Below are 20,120 nucleotides of genomic sequence, written 5' to 3'. Positions count from 1 at the left end.
GTGTTTCGAGTAAGTTAACACAGTTTAAATGTGTGTCTCCTGTCGAGTGTAAGATTTCAACAAGAAGCACGGGCAGTCGTGTCGAGTCATGTCGTGTCATGCAGGTAATTGTGGTAAAAATTTCACTGTGGGGGAAAGTGCAGAGAGGAACAGAGAGGAGCAGAGGGGAGTGTAGTCAGAGGACGTCTGCATGGAGGTTTATTCTGACATGTTGGAGCACATCCGCCTGTTTCATGGATAGAGGGCAGATTTGACCTACAAAGGTTTAGACGAATGAGATGAGCAGTTCAGTGGCTCAGTAATAATCCACATCCAAATTCACTGAATTGATAACACCTCACTGAAATATGTGGTACTTAGTAATAGTTAGGGCTTGAAATGTCACAAATAAAACAGGTTTTTATGCAGGGATTAGTCTAATATACTCTGTGTGTGTTACACCAACCTGAAGGTATGGGCCTTATTACAAAGAGTGCACCCTCTTGTGGACAAAACGTGCAACTACAATCTGGAGTGTTCCCACATTAGGAGCATTTTTGAGCTGCACGTTTGCACTTTAAATATTGAAACAACCGGAGGAAAACTAAAGATATTGAGCACTTTAGAATATTGAACATGGTCTGAAATCAGAGTTTTCAAATAAAGTTTGGGTTACTGTTTCCCAAAGCTTTACACACAAAACACAATGACATCATCAGGCTTATCAGCTTAGGCATGAGGCAGTTTGATTTACCCACTAAGGTCAAGGTCGATCAATCCAGAGGTGAGAAAAGAGGAATTTAAAAAATGTTGGTATGTTCAACGAACGACCGCAGTTAGACTTCATAAGCAGCTGTAAAGTTTGGACGAATTATCAAGCTCATAATGTTTCACCTCTCAGTCTACAAACGGTTGATTACAAGTCAGGTAAAGCAATATGTGAGGTGGTTTAAGGGAATGAGCAGGTGCAGCAACGTCTGAGAAAAAAAAGACAAATTCTAGAGACAGTTTTTTTAAACACTCTTCTTTGCACCGTCTATTGTTTCCACATTACAACTTAAAGCTCATGGACACACCAGGGTTGGAAAAATCACTTCCCAACTCAGGAAATGGGACCATCTAAGGAGCCGATACCCGACTGTCTAGGTGCATCATGGGAGTTGTAGGATGGAGCATTTTGGGAGCCTGACCCTCACTCGGGACATAAAGTCTACTGCTTTAATTTCGATGATAAGGGACAAGAAAAAAAATGGAACCATGACACATGAACTTTTTATGAGTTTTTATGTATTTATTTATTTGATTTTTAGGTGTTTTATTGTTTTTTTTCTCCAAAAAAATCCTGAGGTATTCACAATATAATGGCATTTATTCTGTTTGAAATGAGACTCGGGGGGGCAGGGGATAAAATACAGCCAGAAAACAAATACAAACAAACAAAATGAAATTAAAGGAACGGGCAATAAAGCTGTGTCGACTGGTAAAACTGTCAAGACAACAAAACGGTGGTGACGTACAAACAAGACGCCATGAAACTGCAACAGCGGTGACTGAAGTCCGGCCGACCACCCCCGCCCTGAAGACTAGCAAAGACATGCAATCTAGACTCAGAACCAATCAAAGCAGGCGTGTCCCACCTTGATAACAGAGATCAGGTTAAAAACAAGCCAATCAGTCCACTTTGATAGTAGGTTTCATCAGCTGGAATACTTTAAATTAAAACAAAAGAAAAACAAATCTTGTCTCGCATTCAGAAACCATCCGAGTTTCAAAAACACCATGCTGTTTGTTTGTCGGGGCCGTCTGAGGGGAAACAGTGAACAACATGATGGATGTCAGACAGCCACAGTAAAGCCACAAACAGTCTGCTTTACTGTGCTGTAGTTCTCTATTGTTACCTGTTACTTTATGGACTGTACATTAGTGTGACAGGTGAATATTTTGCTTTATTTTATGATAAAACGCCAATGAGAGACCACTCCTCCTCGAGTCCTGTTTGCCCTCCACAAAAAAAAAAAGCATTACACATAAAAACAAACCAAAGGAAAAAAAATACAAATGACCAATAAATAAATATCAGTGATAAAAATACACTGTAGAATCATTTTCTTGCTCTGTGTCACAGATCTATGATTGATAAAATATCTGCTGCGACTGTAAAGAAAATAAGGAAAACAGCCAATATTCTCCTCTCTGCACAACAATCTGCAACACAAAACAACACAAAAGAAAACCCATCACAAGTGCAACATCAGTCACGACAGTCTCAGCATTAGAAAAAAAACAAAACTCTGGTGTTTGACCAATCAGCTTACAACTACAGCATCAGACAAACCAGAAAGAATGCAAAATAATAATCAGAAAATAAAATCCAAAAGCAGTGGGCAGGGACACAGGAAAACAAATTAAATAACAGCACAATTTATGACCCAAACTGGGGTAACAAGAAATCGATCATGATATCTGATCAAAGGAAAACAAAATATAATATAATAATAATAAAAATAATGATAATAATAATAATAAAAAAATACTATTAGACTCTCAGCTCAGAGGTTATCTTTACGTGGCGACTGAAACACGGTGGACAGACACTACAGCGTGACGGTGAGAAAAGAACGATTGCTCCACCTCGCCAGTGAAAGAAAAACCTTTGTCCAGCTCTCAGCACGGTTCTGGGATCACCCATTTATTTCTTTGTTCAATTTGGTGTCATCTTTGCCCTGAATAATAATAATAATAATAATAATAAAACAGTAATCATAATAAAAAACAAAACAATAAAAGCTAATAATAATAATCACCATCGATAAAGACTTTTGGTAGACGAAATAAACATCACGCACACTCTCCGCTCGCACGCACAGCTAACTGAAAGTAAAAGACACACGGCACATGAAAGAGGGGGAAACTGGACGTTTTTCTAACACACACTGTCTGCTAATAAAGATACACCTCCTCCTCCTCGATGACGACTAACTGACGCTCCAAAGTGAAAATATATTGCAAACACAGAAAACATTTAAAAAAGGCAAAGAAAGTGTGTCTTCTCCTAAGTACACAATAATCCAAACTTTTTGCAAAAACAAAAATACAGAATATATGTGTAAAAATCATAAATAAGGATAAAGTTTTGTGCATCCCCGCCCAAACCGACCGTTGTCTTGGAAGAAAGTAAAAACAAACAAAACAAAAACAATGGCAGTTACAACGGTGACAATAACATGCAGTTGATATACTTTACAGCATTGATCTGTATCTCCCCCAAAAACTACAAACCCCAGTCTAACCCACGTCCCTCCCCGACCCCAATACAATCCTTAAATATTTGTCAGCTCATTCAAAACATATCTCTTGCTCTGTCTTCTCTCTGTGAACTAGCTGAAGGCGGTGATGTCATAATCACACCGGGAGGAGGGAACAGGGGAAACACACCGCTGCCAGTCTATCCATAAATCTGTGTATGTACACGAGGCTTCTTCCCATCCAAGCAAGCTGACATGGTTTGAATGACTGCATAGTGAAAATGATATTTGGTTTACTTACAGATGGGTTTACAACACGCACACGCACACACACGCACACACTCCTCCTCGGTGTCAAGGCACAGCGCAGGTACACGCTATGAGCTAGCTGTTTTTTTACACCTCTGGCCTCGCACCTGACGAGCTAATATACACATGAAGCCACTATCGGCAGGAGCAAGCATCGCTGTGTAGAATGGGTTTGTACATTAGGCGTGTGTGTGTGTGGATAAATAATGATGTTTCCTTACACACATTTACACACACAGTTTCATCATTTTAGCAGGTGCACACCTGGCCTGACCTGATCGGTTTAACAGAGGTGTAGCGTGGCACCATCACCCAATCAGGTGTTTGGATGGAAATGCACGCGAAACAGCACGGCCGAGCAGGTGTGTGCGTGTGTAAAATACACACGAGCTTAATAACAGAGAACCTGGACAGCAGGAGACCGGGTCCAGCTTTATGTTTGGACACAAGTGAGCAGAGACGCACACGTACAGAGTTTGAACGGAGGTCGTGTCAGTGGGTGCCACACGTCCGAGAGTGACTGTGTGTGAAACCGCACCAATAGGAGCACCTCAGACTGTACAGCACAGCTGATGGATGCTAAGCACCAGATTCAGGTCTATGTACACGTTTTGAGCAGGGAGGCCGAGCTGTTCTGTCGTCTTTAGTTTATAAGAGCAGGACAACCAACAACACAAGTCTGTGTTCATTGCTGGGAGATAAATTAGCTCCAGGTGGCGTCCTGGTCTAACGGAGCTAACGGAGCTGTGCCGGCTCACAGTCACATCTGCTCAGGGGGTCTGTCCCATGAAGTGGCTTTACTCTGGTTTGCTGGTATCGCAAGGCTGGCTCACTACGACACAAGTAGTCCACACTAAAGAGAGACGTATACAGTACATATAGTGTCTAAGAAGTTCTAAGAAGAGTTACTTGATTTCTATGATAGTAATTATCATAATATAATATGTTTCATCTGTTCACACTGGGTTTAAAACTCATGAGGTTATAGGTTAACTAACTACCATAAATGATCATTATAGCTGCATGTTAATAGATTCCAGCCGACAGTTTGAATATTTTTGACACTAAATCTACATAAAATGCTTTAAAAATATCACTGATTTGATCATTTAAAGATTACTTAACGTTAAAAACACATATATTCTGTGTGCTGTAAAACTGGAAGGAAGACTAAGTTTGAAAAGAAGTCCCGGTCCAGGTAAATGAAGAAAAGAGCGGGGCTTATACATCGGGTGATATTAGCTTATTGCAGATCTATCAGTTTGCTGCAGTTTGGTTTAATGACGTCACATTTATAAATCAGCTTGTGATTAAGAATTCTTTCAGAGCTGGACTGTAAAACCTGGAGTTAACGGAGACAGTTTATAACCAGCTGTGTGACACCAGTCATCCAGGATCACTAATGTACCCAGAGCCAGACTTCCTGATGCAGACCCTCAGAGAGCAGAACGATGAGCCGGCTGCTTTTGTTTTTGGGACTTTGTAGTGTCTTTGTGCAACAGTCTCCCTCTGTACAGTATATGACACACACACGCACACACACACGGTGCTGCTATACTACAGCACCCGCCTCCTCCCACTAGCTATAGATTTTATATTATTGTAGCTGAGATAATCAATTATAATGTCAATAACAATAACAACAACGCTCTTTCGTGTTTTCGTTGAGTTGTAGACACCTTTGGTGTGAACTGTCAAAGTTGTCAAGCTTGCAGGCGACCTGTGGACAGATGGAGGCTGGACGGACGGAGTAAGGGATGGATGTGGTAAAAGTCATCTGGACAGACAGACAGACGTCCCCTCTAATCATTTGTACACAGTGCAGCGTTTAGTGTGATGTCATAACATGAGTGATTAAACGTACACAAAGAGCTACATTTGAGGTGAGTTGTGTGTTTATAGATTGTGTGAGTTAGTACTTTTTGTGAAGCCATCCTCTCCGCACGTTCTCTTCTTATTCATCTCACTTGCTTTTGCCCTCATCAGACTTGCTCTTCTGTTTTTGGTAACACGTGTTGACATTGCATTATTTGACTTATTTGGCTTAAAAGAAAAAGAATAAAGTATTTGTCCTTTGGGGAAAAGAAGAGACAGCAGCGTCTAAAGCAATAAAAAAGTAGCAGCAGTAGCAATGTAAATAAATAACATTGTTTGAACAAAAACAGTAAAACATCATAAACACGACGCGCTAACTCACTCGCTAAAATCATAATTGGTAGGTTGGTGAAACACCATGAAAGCTTTGTACAAGAACCAGCTAGCCTCAGAGCTCGACGCTCACATGGAACTGATGTTTTCTTTCCCTGTTTCCTCGCTCCTTTTATCCACCACACTCAACTTCCTGTCATCCAACAGTCTGTTCTGACTTCTCTTTAACTTCCCATCCCACTTTCTTAACGCTCCCTCTCCTCCTTCTCGCCTCACTCGCTCCTCTCCTCTCGTTTTCCTTTTGCTTCATGTTCGCTCCTCCTTTCTGCCACCTCAACAACATTCATGGATCTCTCTCTCTCTGACACTTAACGGTTTCCTCTCTCTATCGCTGTCACTCCTCAGTTCTCTGTGTCTAGCAGTGATTTGGTTTGGTGCGTGACGGGACTTGGGAGTCTGCGCATTTCGCAGGCTTTGGCTGTGGCCCTGCAAGAGGGGAGGCAGTACGACTCCAGTCAGTCTCTGAAGACCTGCGCTTAATTAATACATCTATACATCAAACACATAGACCAGCTCAGGTGTGTCTGGTTTATCAAGTCTAACAATCCTAGTTCAGAGGCCTCAAATTCATTTGACCATGGGCCTTTCAGCCGGTTTGTTTTCTCCTTGTAGGGCAGCAGATACACTTTTAACTAAACACACTTTAGAGCTGATTAACTCATTGTTATTCATTATTTGTTCAAATAGTTTCATAAGCAAAATGCTTATGAAGACAAAGTAAAAACTCAAACTCTTCCAGACATGCGAGTGGCTTCTGGCCCCACAGCTTGTATTTTGAGACCCCTGCTCTAGGTTCTACAAACACCAAAGCTGTGCTTTATGAAGACTTGTTCCGTGTGATGTCTTTGACTGAAATGCTTGCAGGAGCAGGCAAAAATCTCTCGGCCTCCACCAGCAACAACCTACAAGCAGCCTTTGGTCTGTTAACACTGTGGAGCACTACGTCACACTGAACAGCAGAGGAAGACGGAGAGGTGGACAAAGAGGAAGAGGTAGACACAAACAGAGAGATGCTCCACAGGTAATGAGATCTACGCCCATTTATACTCTTTGTACATGATAAGCTCCTGCTCCTCGCCTTCTCAATAAAAACCATCTGGTTTTCACACCTTGTTCAACCTTCCAAACGTCATCAACCAAACTCCCCTCTTCCTCTCTTCTATCGCACACTTCTGGAAAGAGTCTGACACTCCTCCTTTCTGACTCTCCTCCATCTCTTGAAGCCCTCAGCTCATCTCAGTCATTCTGAGTACAAAGAAACAAAAGCATAAACGCCTCCTTTTTTACAAAGCTAGAATGCAACACTAATTTTTTTGGAAATCTTTTCATTTTGTGTTTTTTCCAATTATGCAGCTACTAAATACAACGATGGATGCTAAACGTCTATTATAGAATAGTTAATGAGGATTACTTTCATTACATGTTAAACATGAAGCACAGTCAAAGGATTAGTTCATTCTCTTTGTGTGTTACCGCTGTAGTGTGTAAGGTGAATAAAAGTCTAGGAAATACGATCTCACTATTAAAAACTACCAGTGACTGTGTCTTGATAACTACAAACGCACACACACTCAAACACACACACAGATACAGCCTGAGAATGTGTGATAGTAGAAACACCTGAAGAATCATAATTGCACCGGACACTGTTGTGTCCTCCATAGCTTTTATGTACATGACAGATTCATGTTTGCTAATGTAGCTAAAGTAGCAGATGCTTTGTTCCAGTGTGTAGTGACTACTCTGTTGACTGGTCCAAAGGTCTGGATCAGTGCTGGAGACAGACATGTAGGTGAAACACGAATGAAAAGTGGTGCAAATGTAAAACACAAACAGCACACACACACACACAGTTTGTATGGAAGTGTGTGCGCCCTTACACACTAAGATGTGAAATGACAAGACGTGACATGTGTGTAAACTAATGAAGCTAACTACAGTGTGCACATTTTTCTCCTCTTTCCGTGTCTGCCTGTCCAGATTCAACACATATAAACAGAACCACCTGTGTCATCCATCCATCCGTCTCTCCGTCCATCACTCCATCTGTCCGTCCAGACTCCTCGCCCTCCTCTGCGGGCTCCTCAGGTTCTCCGGTGGACAGATGGACAGGCGAGTTGGGGCTAACGCTAGGCTTAGCTGCTAACGCTGGGCTAGACTAGGACAGACTGAGTCTGGGTTCAGCAAAGCTATAGCTAGGCTAGACTAGCGTCCGGCTAAGCTAACGTCGGGCTGGGCTAGGCTACCTACTGAAGAGCGAGTGGAGCTGGTGCTGATGGCTGTAACACTGACTGCTGCGAGGAGACTCGGTGCGATCCATCACCGTCTGGAACCAACCGGCCACGTCCACCTCCAGCACCTGGTAACGCAGGATGAAACTATGCTCCTGGATGAGGGAGACACACACGACGTCCGTTTAGTTATATTTGGCCATCGGGTGAATTTCAATCATATGTTTGTTAGTCATTATGACTGGTGTCTTACCAGCAGTGTGTGGTATTTTGGCCTTTTTCTGTGATCCTTTGTGAGGCTGTGGAAAGACATAAGCTTTTAGTGAAGCTGTAATTCATCATAGCATAGAGACAGACTTGCACTCACCAGTCTTTGACGAAGGACTGGAAGTCGAGGGAGAAGCCCATGCTGAGAGGCAGCAGAGGAGGATCTTCCTGCAGCACTTTGGTCAGAACCTCAAAGTCTGTCTTGCAGTTCTTGTAGGGAAACTGCCCCGTGGCCAGCTCCACCTGTAAGACACAAAGACCCATTAACATCCACTGTCGTTCACCACCTACGCTTCACTTGTTTGTAATAATTAAAAACATAGATAGTTCATCTATATTATGCAAGTTTTGTCAGAAATTCAAATAAATTTTATGCTCAATCCATTGCTCATTATCAGACTTTTAGAAAATGTTTTTTTAGATAAGGTGGAAAACACAGGGACGTTCAGGTAATAGCTCAGCTGCAGAGGCTCGACAGTTCCTGCAAGTATTTAGGCAAAAAGGAACTCATCAGGTAACCACTCATGTCTAATCACAGCTGTAAAATAACAGATTATTCTATGGCTGGAAAAACATCCCTGGCCTCATATAAATACATTTAAACAACATCTAGTTTCATTATAGCTTTTAGAAAGGGTTAGCCATTCGTGCTAAGCTAGCAAGTTCCAGTTTGAACGTCTGTTTGCATTTTGCTAAAGGCTAAGAGTTTAATACTTTTTACAAATATAACAGACCAAAGTTCAGCTCCAACTCTCCTCACATGACAGTGAATAAAAAAATCTATACTGATTAGCTTTTTGATTGAGTTTTAAGCTACGTATCCCACATATGTCAGTTTAACAGAGAGTAAGAGGGACAACAACACACACGCACACACACACACACACACAAGTAAGAGAAGCTTTTGACCACTACAAAGATATTTGCTTCGTGTGTCAGCAGCCAGGCTGTAGTCTTGCTGATTTAAGATATTGCATCCTGGCAATACTGAAGAGCAAATCTAGGGGTTTTAATGTGCACGGTTTTGATGTGTGTTGTGCATTTCTTTGAATTAACACGTGTAAGGTTTGAAAATTAGAATTTTTTAAATGCAATAAAATTTTTACTGCAATTACGGGCCTGTGTCCACTAATGTTTGTTGCACTGGCAGCGCTTGTTTCCTAAACAAAACCAATGCAGTTCAGCGTTTTCAGCGCCTTTTCTTTTTTGTCGCTGTGCTAGATTTTTTTTGGAACACTGCCGCACTCGTCAATATCATTTCTCCCTCACCGACTGGTCAAAATCAAGAAGGGGCGGGTCTTTAGATATCAACTTTGTCAACTAGAAGCTAATTCTTTTGTTTTTTTTGAGGGTACAATTTCCAGGTGTAGAGCTGCTGCTAATGCCAGGACGCGATTCCTTTACATTGTGTTTTCTTTGTAAAATGTCCTTGAATAAAAGTATTAAGCATACAGAGCAATTTAAAACAGACTTAACGGTCATTACTCAGGGAAGCGGAAGTGCTGCAAGTCAACTGCGCAACCGAGCAACCCTCGGTGAAAGTGGCGGTGAAAAGCGTTGAAATTGAGGTTGTGGGGGCTGCCAGCACAAAAAACACTGTAAGTTAACATAGGCCCTAATATCTTATGGGACCCCTTCCCGGTCCTTAAAACCCCCCAGGCTGACTTTGAGAACAAGAGTGCTTCGTTTATGATAAAAACTAAATGAAAACAGTTGTACCAGAGAGATGCCGAGGCTCCACACGTCTGCTCGGATGTCGTAGTCAGGTTTGGTGGGGTCTGGAGGGTCTATTCTCTCTGGCTGCAAGAAAACAAAAACAGGCAACACTCTGTTTAGGGAATCAGTGTAAGTTTCATTTGTATACTGGAAGATAGCATCTGACTGCATCCTTTATGTATTGGTTATGAAACATATTTGCAAGGCTACGAACAAAAATATGTCAGCTAATGTGTGGGATGTTTGTAGTGTTTGGAGTGTAGATTGTGTGGGATTTCCCTCACCGCCATGTAGGCAGCACAGCCGGCGCTGCGAGTCTTGGCCTTTGAGTCGACGAGGCGTCCGCTGATGCCGAAGTCGCAGAGTTTGATCTGACCTTTAGCGTCCAGGAGGATGTTGGAGGGTTTGACGTCCCGGTGGATGACACCATGTTTCTCTTTCAGGTACTGCAACGCCTTCACTATCTGGAGCAGAAAGAAACACAGAAAGAACAAAAATCAAGTGAGCGGAATTACACTTGACATTTGTGTACATGTGTGTTTGTGTCCTCCACTTACTGCTACTGTCATCTTTCCAAGGATTCGCTCCGGGATGGGGCCCTGGATTCTCTTCTTCAGCTTCTCAGCACACGTTCCCATCAGCTCCATGGCAATAAATACATCCGTCTGTACAAGAACACACAGATACGCACACACATCCAGCAGTTCACTTCAGGGGAAACCACAGGAAATACACGAAAATATAAGTGCACAAATCAAAGTATACCTGCAGCTACAGTTTGTATGAGGTGTTCGTACCGCACTAAGCTGTAAAGGACTCTGATAACTGCTCTCCTGCTACTTTGTTGTTAAACCTACACACACTAATGTATTGTTGAGACACTCACGTTGGTAACTATAGCGCCGTAGCACTGGATGATGTAAGGGCAGTCGTGACTCTTCAGCACCACATCCAGGTCCATGAGGATCCTCTTGTTCTCGTCCTTGTTTCCTGTACGACGCATTTGCTGATGACACAAAAAGAATTTCAGGATTAGTTCCAGCTTTTGAAAGTATGAAACACAAACCATGCTGAGTTTGCATGTTAAGAAAAAAGCCATCAGAAATCACACAATGAAGACTCCTCTGGTGAGCTTACTGACTCTCTGATTGTTAAACAGCTTGGACGCCTACAATTAAGTCATCTCTTTAATGGGAGGGTTGTTACGTGGGGTTATTAGTGTCACCGTGTTGGTAAACGATGCACAATTAAAGAACAGAAAATCAGAGTTAAACCAAGCTGAGCATCAAGCTCCTGCTGTAACTAGATTATCAATGTTTAAGGCTTTCTTCATGTGGTTCAGACTTTTTGTTACATTAAGAAAACAAGCCAACATTACATAGCACACGTTACACATTGTTCTCTATGAGGTTTTACTTGAAAAAAAAGATGGGATGTATCTAATTAGTTCATTTAACATCTTAGCATTAAAACCATAAATAACAATAATTACACAATGCTTAAATTAAGAAGACATTTGAAATGATTCTGACCTGTCAACACTAAACTCCCTCTTGTTACGCTGTTAATTTCATAAAACTCAGGGCCCGTATTCACAAACATTCTCAGAATACTCTCAGAGAGATCCTAACTTTGCTTAAAAACTTCTAGCAAGGAGTCCTAGCCTAGGAGTGATTAAGGAACACTCTCAGAGCAACTCTGAGCGAGGAAGGGACAGAAACGTTTATCTTAGTGAGGAGGCGTGGTTGACCCCGTTGCTAGGTATGACACATTCTTTCAAAAGCTGTAATTGGCTGATCAAAAAAAAAAAGCTTGTTTGCTGCATTTAACAAGAAGAACCAGAAAACCTAACTGGATGGAGGGACGGTTTTTACTTTTATCTCAAGTAGTTGATGAATTAAAATACATTTTAGGACATAAATTCAGCCCCGGTTTTACAGCTCAAACCAAGAGGCAGGCATGGGAAGATGTAGTGCAGCAGATTAATGCATCTTTCCCTCTGGTTGTGCGCACCAGTGAAGAGTGCGAAAAGTAGTGGTAGGCTCTGTGTTAAAGTCTAACGTGAGAGGGGAGACTGCAGCACCCAAACGGGAATCTAAAAGCACAGGTGAGATATTTTACCTCTTACTTGTAACTGCTGTTAAAGTTAACTTGGATGCAGAATTAAAGTATGCCCATGCAATAATACGGATGTGCGTCCCATACCCAAGCCCGCTATACCCATGCCTATTCCCTTTAATGTGATCACTCTGCTGATTGACGGCTGCGACAGACTCAAGTCATCACTGCTGCACTTTGCATTTTTCCAGTTGCCAAATATTTTAATGTTGTGATCACTTTCATTTCTGGCAATATCGCGTTGTTGCGTCGCATCTCTAATGAGATCTACCACAAACATGATCCCTGTACGATCCACTCTGTAGTGTATTGTTCAATTAGCTCACTGTTATTCAGAGTTTTGAGAACTTTTCTCCTATCTCGCCGTCTTTCCGCCATTTTCTTCTCTGCTTAAGAAACTCTTAAGACTCTTAAAAGTCCTCCTCACTACTCCTAACAGTTTCTCACTTTAGGAGCTCTCTTAAGGGCTGAGAGGCTTTCTGAATAACTTTTATCTTTACCAGGATCTAGTCTTAACTTTAACGGGACATTCTTAGAAAACTTTGTACTAGGAAGCTTTATAAATACAGGCCCTGGAGTGGAGAATAAAACATTTTGGTCTTCTACAGTAACATAAAAAATAGAAGAGGCAAAAAACGACATTTGATTTCCCAGGAAGGCTTGACTCAAACTCATCTTCCTACGCATATGTTCTACTAGACCCTGCTCTGTGTGTCATTAGCAGAATCAGACCAGGACAAAATAGTTAAAAGTGGGAGTGCATTGAATAAATGATAAATGTGTGAGGTGATCAGTGAACAGGTGTGGCTTACTTTGACAGCAATGACATGGCCGGTCTTCTTGAATCGCACTTTAAAGACTTGTCCACAGGTTCCGCTGCCGATCTCGCCCTCACTGATCAGGTCTGTCACCTCTGCTGGATACCGCTGAGGACGGACAAAGAGGCAGAAAGAACGATGTTTAAGTTACGGCTCAAGACGTTTACACTGGTGAGAATTTTAATTAATGTTTCTATGCAAACTCTTCAAGCTGAAAATATGCGAAAGAGGCCAGGAGTGAGTTTCTGCATCGTAAGGCCCCTGGGCCATTAACTAACAAATGTTTTGATGTGTAATTAAGCTGCTCCCCCAGCGGCCATGTCTGAGAACACCAGCACACAGCGGGAAGATGCTGCTTCATTAAAATTAAACCATTGGTGACTGAGATGCAGCGAGTGCATTGAGTGTGTGATGTGAGTGTGCAACCCCTCTGGGCTAATGAGAGGAACTAAAGACAATCTGAAGTGCAGCGATGACTCAAATGGTTTTCAAGCATCTTCAGACCCTGACTGGCACTGACTGTGATACTGGAAGAGGAGGGAGGGACAAACTCAAAGAAAATGAGGCCATTGCAGATTACATCGGCTTGATTTTATCTTGGTCGACAAAAACAATGCCAGGGAGGGCTGGTGTTTTCTTTATGGAGATTCTCTGCTCTGCTCAAGGACACGATAGCTGTGTGGATGTTTGCATTCAAAAGGGTTTAACCTTGACCAGGTTTAACAATGGTTTCTGTTCTCACTATACCAGCCTCTCTGCTTCTCATTGTAAACTGATTGTATTTGTTCTTTTTGAAAACTAGGACGTGTCAAGTAATTTAATTAGACGGATTATTTTACCCGATCAGTCTGGCTTATTCAATATCATTGGCAGGAAAAGACTCGGACCTCAAATGTGTTAGTGTCTCTCTCAATACTTCTACCTCTTCTCCTACCCTGTCTGTGGCCATTGTAGTTTGAGGCTAACGTTACTTGAACAGAAGTAAATACTGCATTTGTTTGGGACTATTTTCAGATGCGTATTAATATGCATTTCTTGCTCTTGTGAGTATTTACAGCAGGACCGTTTATGTAAAGTTGTTTAAAATTAAAGAGCTCATGTATATTGTAAAGATAAATGAAGGTCGACGGAACATGACTTATTACACTTTGGCTGCAGGACAAAACGTGTAAGTAGGACTTTTTGCGTGGGTTTTGTTGAAGATCATAATAAAAATTAAACATCACCTGCTTCTCAACCAACATGTGTTTCCTAATGTGCATCTTACCTGACCGTCGATCTTCAGATAACCCGTCTGTTTCATGATTTCCTGCAGTTTCTGGTCGATCTCTGCACTGCAGGGACAAAACACACACACAATGTAAGGGAGGCAAAATGTTCTATGTAGTATGTTTGAGTGTGTAGCATCCTGAGCAAAATGCTTGACTACTCGTGTGTGCTGCGCCTTTCTGTACACCTGTTCCACCCACACTCTCTGCTTATGGATCCATCATGTTTAAAATAACCTGCTCTTCTTTAAATGACCCTTCATCCTGCTCGCTCCACTGTCTACTCTGTACTTGCAGATGTCTCACTCAATCGTCCTGTGGTGATACGTGTGCACGTGTGTATCCTGTTCATTTTCAAAGCCTCTATTGTTCCTCATTAATCACTGCTCAAATGAACATCAGCGTGTGTTCACGTACTTCTCTAGGCTCTTCTGCAGGCCGTACGGAGGTGTGGGCAGGGTGAGCATGTGTCGCGGGCGGCTGGGGTAGGGGTGGTGCTGAGGCGAGCTCTCTGAAGACGATGACCGGCTGCCTCCATCGTTGGCCAGGGGCAGCTGGAGCGCTGAGGTGGGGACATTAGATTTTAGACACCGACAGGAGAACAGAACAAATAGTACATTACGTGTTGCAGCAGAGGCTAGTAGGTGTAGGATGGCCATGTTTATTCATGCTTTCAACAATGGACTGATTTTAACGGATTAAAGCTGTATCGCACCAGTAAAGAAGATGTCGTGTATTATTATTATGTAAATACTTCTGGTGTTGTCTTTGACTGTTTATTTCCATTCTGAAATCTGAGCTTCAGTTTTTTAAATGACTGAATCAAAGTCCTTTTTGAAACAGGAGTTGAGCTATCACATCCTGTGTAGTACCGTCTGAAGACACAGAAAGAAACTGCCTTAGAGTTGAATCACTACAGCCCTGCTATCTAGAGCTTTGTAGTGTTTTGCCAGCGTATAAACTTGCTGTTTTTATTTCCCAAAAGTTACAGCTTTGTTTTTGTTTCACTGATGTCCCGACCTGATGTTAAAACAAACCGGATGCTTATCTCAGAGCAAAAGCAACATTATCTCAGGCAGGGAGAGACAGCACAGTGTTAGACCACAGCAGTTATATATCCACAGGATAACTATGATTATTATTAGTAATGATAGCACTGTACTCCATAGAGTGAATGCTGAGATCTCAGAACATACAGGTTTTAAACAACTGGACAGTGTATTTAGAGATTAAACATACGGCGAGTGCAACTGCAATTTTCAAATTAGTCTCTTGCTGCACAGGAAAAACTGGGCATGTGCACAACTATGGCCAGCCAGTAAGTCAATCTGTATAATGTAATTAACGTTTGCAAAGGATAGTTTATGTAGCTGTGTTCTCAGATCTCAGATCGTATTTTGGTGAGGAATGATGCTATCATTACACACAAAACTGATGGCCGGAGCGAGGAAAATAAAACCCAAGTTTTAAAAAACATAGTTTAACATTAAAGCCATATAAGCATTAATGCCTTTACAACCCTTCATGCCCACACTTGCAGGTCCAGTTCACAAGTGAGCAACACTGAAATCCAAAAACTAAACAGAGGATGCAACATGCTTACAGCCCCGTATGAACACAGGGTTAATCAGGCGTTCAAGGACATATTAAAACAACAATGACCTCTTAATATCAAGTGTACAAGCGAGAAAGCGTTGACTTATCTTTAACTGCAGATGTTAAAGAACAATCTGAAGTTGTATTAGTATAAACTGTTCATGCAACCAAGTGCTCGGACAGCAGCTCAGCAGCTACGAGTAATTCCTCTGAGTTTAAATCCCAACTTATTATCAACTTCACATCCGAAACTTTTAGAAATGTTCAAAACCAGATCAGAAAACACTTAGGAAGACTGTGTTGTAGCAGGCTGGCAGCTCTGCCAGCAGGTGTTTGTGTCCATGAGTCACCTGCGGATGGATCAGCCTGTAAGGGGAAAGTCGGTTAGAGGAGGGAAGGACGGGTTAGTATGGAGAGGAAAGGAAGGCTCAGGCATTCTTTGGCACAGATCGCATGTCCATAGTTCAGCTGGCTCCAGATGGACAGACGAGAGGATGGACGGGCAGATAGAGCGAGGAGAGGGGGAGACACACAAACACTTCAGGCACTGCTGCACCACCTCCTGCTCACACAGTGCTGCTGCAAAAGGAAGGAGGAGGAGGAGGATAAGGGGGATGCCAGAAGATGAATAACAGGCAAACATCAAACAGTCCGATGTGTGAGAGAGAGAGAAATTCAGCCAAAACTGCATAGCACAGACTAAGCTGGAAGTCAGACAGTCAGTCAGTCAGACTCGGACAGGAAGTCTTCAGTCGGCACACAAAGGAGAAAGAGAAGCCAGAGTGTTCAGAGCCGCACTCCTGCAGACGGACCAGTGGGGATGCTGGATTAGAGACTGTGTCAAACAAAACACAACCCAAAAACATTGTGTCGTGCACAAAAGCCACATGCACCGTGATTCTCGGCCTCCAGCAAAACCAAGGTTAATCATCAGACACACGTCCACACACACACACACACACGCACACGCACACACCAACACTGCCCTGCCACTGGCACAGACGCACATACGGAGGGATAGAGAGAGGAGTAGGGATGGAAAGATGGAAAGAGGATGTGATTTGAGGGGAGGTGTGAATAACTGCTGCGCTAAAATATCAGAACTGGTCAGGGATTAATATTCTGCTTTGAATGGAGATTCTTATTAAGTGGTAAACCTATCAGGCACTGGTGTAAGACAAGTGAGAAACTAAGTGTGTGTAGGATAGAAACAAAGTAAGTCTGAAATGAAGAAATTAGACGTTTAAATGCTGGCAAACCAAACTAGTTCTTGTCAACTGATGCTAACACAAGTTACTTCTTACAAGTTCCTTAAAAGATCTATTCAGTGTTGCTGGCACCTTATATGCCACTGTATCTGTTCATAGATTATATTACACTGGATGTAACAACTTAAAGTGTTAAAAAGACAAACATGAGAATTTACAGCAGACAGAAGACGTAGTTTTGTAATGCCAGGGGCAAAGTACAGCGTTTGTCTCTCATAGGTTTAAGGTTGGTGAAGAAATAAGGTCAGACAATGATGAGAGAGGGGAAATGGGTGACACAGGTGTTGGTTGGGGGTGAGGGGAAAGAGAGGTGCAGTGGCAGAGAGAGCGATGGATTGAATGATACCTGCACGCTGGGAGGGGGCTGGAGCAGGACTGAGCTGGATCACGATGACTAGACAGAGGAAAGAAAATATATACACGCACCCACATTACTGTATTGTTCTAATGAGACATACACACGCCCACACACACACACACACACACACAAACTCCATCATATCACAAATAGGGAAAAAACACAGATCTTCTGACTTTCATGAGCCTCTTATTGCTGTGTCAATTGGATGATAAGACAGAACTTGCGTGTTAATAAATCCCATGAAAAGACAGATACAAACAATGCGCCTTTAAACACTTTTTGATTCCCCAACCCAGGTAACTAAAAAGAGTGATTACGGGAAGTTAAAAATTAAGTGGTTGAACAGAAAATTTTATAATAGCATTGAGAAAAGAAATTGTATGTCAAGAGAACTGGTTATGTCAGGGTCCTTACCCAATCAACTTAATCAGGTTATTATCAGATTTGACCATTACTACCCTTTGGACAACAAATTAGGGCAATAAAAGAGGAATAATCATATCTGGTATGGATACACAGTTAATACTTGTCAATATGACCAGTTAATTGCTTTGGGTCTTTTCATGAGATCCATTGACAATAAGCGAAAACCTTATGAAGAAATGTGATGATCTGTAGTACAGAATGATATCTACAGTCCAATTTGGTGTCTTATTTTATTGGCTATCTGTTTTAAAAGTTCACAATGTCACACTGGTGAGATAATAAAGAGCTTTCTGTCTCCACCACAGTGTTTATTTCGGTGTTACATGGCAGCCAGTGCTGGCATGTTGCAGTCAGCCTCCCCTGCTTAACTAGCCGGGCTGTTAGTGGGAGAGTTTTCTCCTCCAGACGTTTTTAAGGGCCCCAACATTACTGTCCAAACGCTTTGTACAACACTGACACCGTGTTTACTGAAACATGTGAAGGGACTCAATTCAGTATGCCTTCAGAAGGTTGTGAATGTAAGCTTAACATCTGAAAACGTAACGGTTATGGTAACGGTTATTCTGTTTAAAACACCAACGGCTGGTAACGTCTGTCGAACGTTAGCTTACATCTGATAGCGTGCACAAACCAGCGTCTGTTTCGTCAAGGGTCAAAACTGGCAGTGAAAATTTGTTTCCCACAAGGGTCACACGCAAACACGTTGCTTGATAATTCTATGAAAGGATAAATAATCTCTTGATAGATGGCACCTATATATTATTTCATAAACAGACTGGAAACTACATCAAATTTCCAGATTGACGCTGGGCCTGCCACCGACTATCACTCTGACTGCTAGCGCGTTAGCTTAGCATGTTTGACAGGACAGAATCGGAGCATATTTCAGGACGTGACTGTCAGCGAGATATTTCATGACAACGCTTTATACTTGAAAATTGTGCTTTACTAACTATAGAAACTGCCCCACTTGATAAGTAGGTGAATTGGCTGTGAAATCAACCGACAAAGCTGAGTCGGTGTTTGTTTATGTAGCTAGCCTGTTAGCATAGCTAGTAGCAGCAGCATAACACCCCCACTGCCTCCCTCCCTCCCCTTCGCCTCTCCGATCTTTCCCCCTTCTATTCTGGCCGTTACCGACTCCCCTGTCCTCCCCGGTGGACACTCACTCGGCCTCGGACGTGATCGCTGCGGGCTCATGTCGATGTTGAGGTCGATTCTCCGCCGAGCTTCTTCATTTTCCTGCTTTAGTTTCTCCTCGATTCGCGACAGCCTCTGTTCCAGCGACGACATCTTGAAAAATTGAGCACCATGTAGCTCCCAGCAGAGCTCTCGACTCCCCTCTCTGGCAGGCAGGCAGGCAGGGCCAGCAGCACACACACACACACTTACACACTGACTGGACACACACACATTACATCTATATTACACAGTCATACCTTTACAGTCAGAAATAGTGCACTGTTATTCACCAAGTTTATACAGGTGTTTTTTAGGATCCCAATCCTTCCGTAACGGGATCTTAACTTTGGAATAAGCACTTATTTCAAGGTCCACTTATTATGGTGCTCCTACCTAAATCTCTCGAAATGCTAAGTTATGGACTGTAGGTATTCAAACTTTCCACAGTTTTGAGCATCAGTCAAACTTGACATATTAATTCTTGACTTAGCTTGTTCTGGCTCTTTCGACTACATCAACAAGATCTTCATCAGCAAAGTTATTTGTTCAGTTTGAAAGCATATTCAAACTCAGAAGCTTACAAGTAAAAAGCAAAACTCGTTTTTTTTTTAGATGAAAGCTATAATTTACTTTGATGAAACACATCAATGAAATGAGATGAATGAAATATTGACATTTATACTAATTTATAAGAATCAGCAATTCATGTGTTGAAAATGGCTTAGCATGCAATTTACTGCATTAAAGCAGCCTGAGCCTTCTAACATAGGAGCATACCTATTGGGAATTTACTACACCATGAAATTCAAATAATGTAAACAACCATTAATAAATGTTTCTGACAAAGATTCCTACTTCACAGATCCATGAGTTCGGCCCAAATCTATTACTGAAGTTATGTAACATTTTTGGACCTTTTGATTGTTTAAAACAACTTTGAGCTCTGGGAGACGGTTTCTATTCACTGTTTTTTTAAAGTGTTAAATGGTGGAGATGTTATAAAGCTCTACATTCCATCACTGTCTTGACCTGCTTTCTTTTGTTTCTCCATGAAAGAGTAGAACTGGACGGCTTACTTTTTCTTTTTAAACACGCAGATTCACCATTGAATAAACTGTATTCAATGAA

The 20,120-nt window shown here is 42.0% G+C and overlaps 1 protein-coding gene across 2 annotated transcripts; it reads right to left on the bottom strand.

The window, feature by feature from the left end:
- Positions 1-1,264: 1,264 nt before the first annotated feature.
- Positions 1,265-19,103, bottom strand: map2k7 (mitogen-activated protein kinase kinase 7). Of its 2 annotated transcripts, XM_069666767.1 has the most exons (12): positions 18,980-19,103; positions 17,370-17,417; positions 14,577-14,721; positions 14,159-14,225; positions 12,886-12,999; positions 10,842-10,961; positions 10,513-10,620; positions 10,240-10,419; positions 9,959-10,039; positions 8,340-8,482; positions 8,226-8,271; positions 1,265-8,127 (listed from the first exon to the last, which is right to left on the bottom strand). In XM_069666767.1, exons 1-12 carry the CDS (start codon positions 19,101-19,103, stop codon positions 7,984-7,986), a joined length of 1,320 nt encoding a protein of 439 aa, XP_069522868.1. In that variant the 3' UTR covers positions 1,265-7,983. The 2 variants fall into 2 exon arrangements, with proteins under 2 accessions (XP_069522868.1, XP_069522867.1); XM_069666766.1 differs by lacking the exon at positions 17,370-17,417.
- Between the last annotated feature and the right edge of the window lie 1,017 nt (positions 19,104-20,120).

Source organism: Semicossyphus pulcher, unplaced genomic scaffold, assembly GCF_022749685.1.
Source record: "Semicossyphus pulcher isolate SPU_LCO1_2020_fin unplaced genomic scaffold, fSemPul1.0.p SCAF_17, whole genome shotgun sequence".
Taxonomy (NCBI): Eukaryota; Metazoa; Chordata; class Actinopteri; order Labriformes; family Labridae; genus Semicossyphus; species Semicossyphus pulcher.
This window is presented reverse-complemented; position numbering and strand designations above follow the sequence as displayed.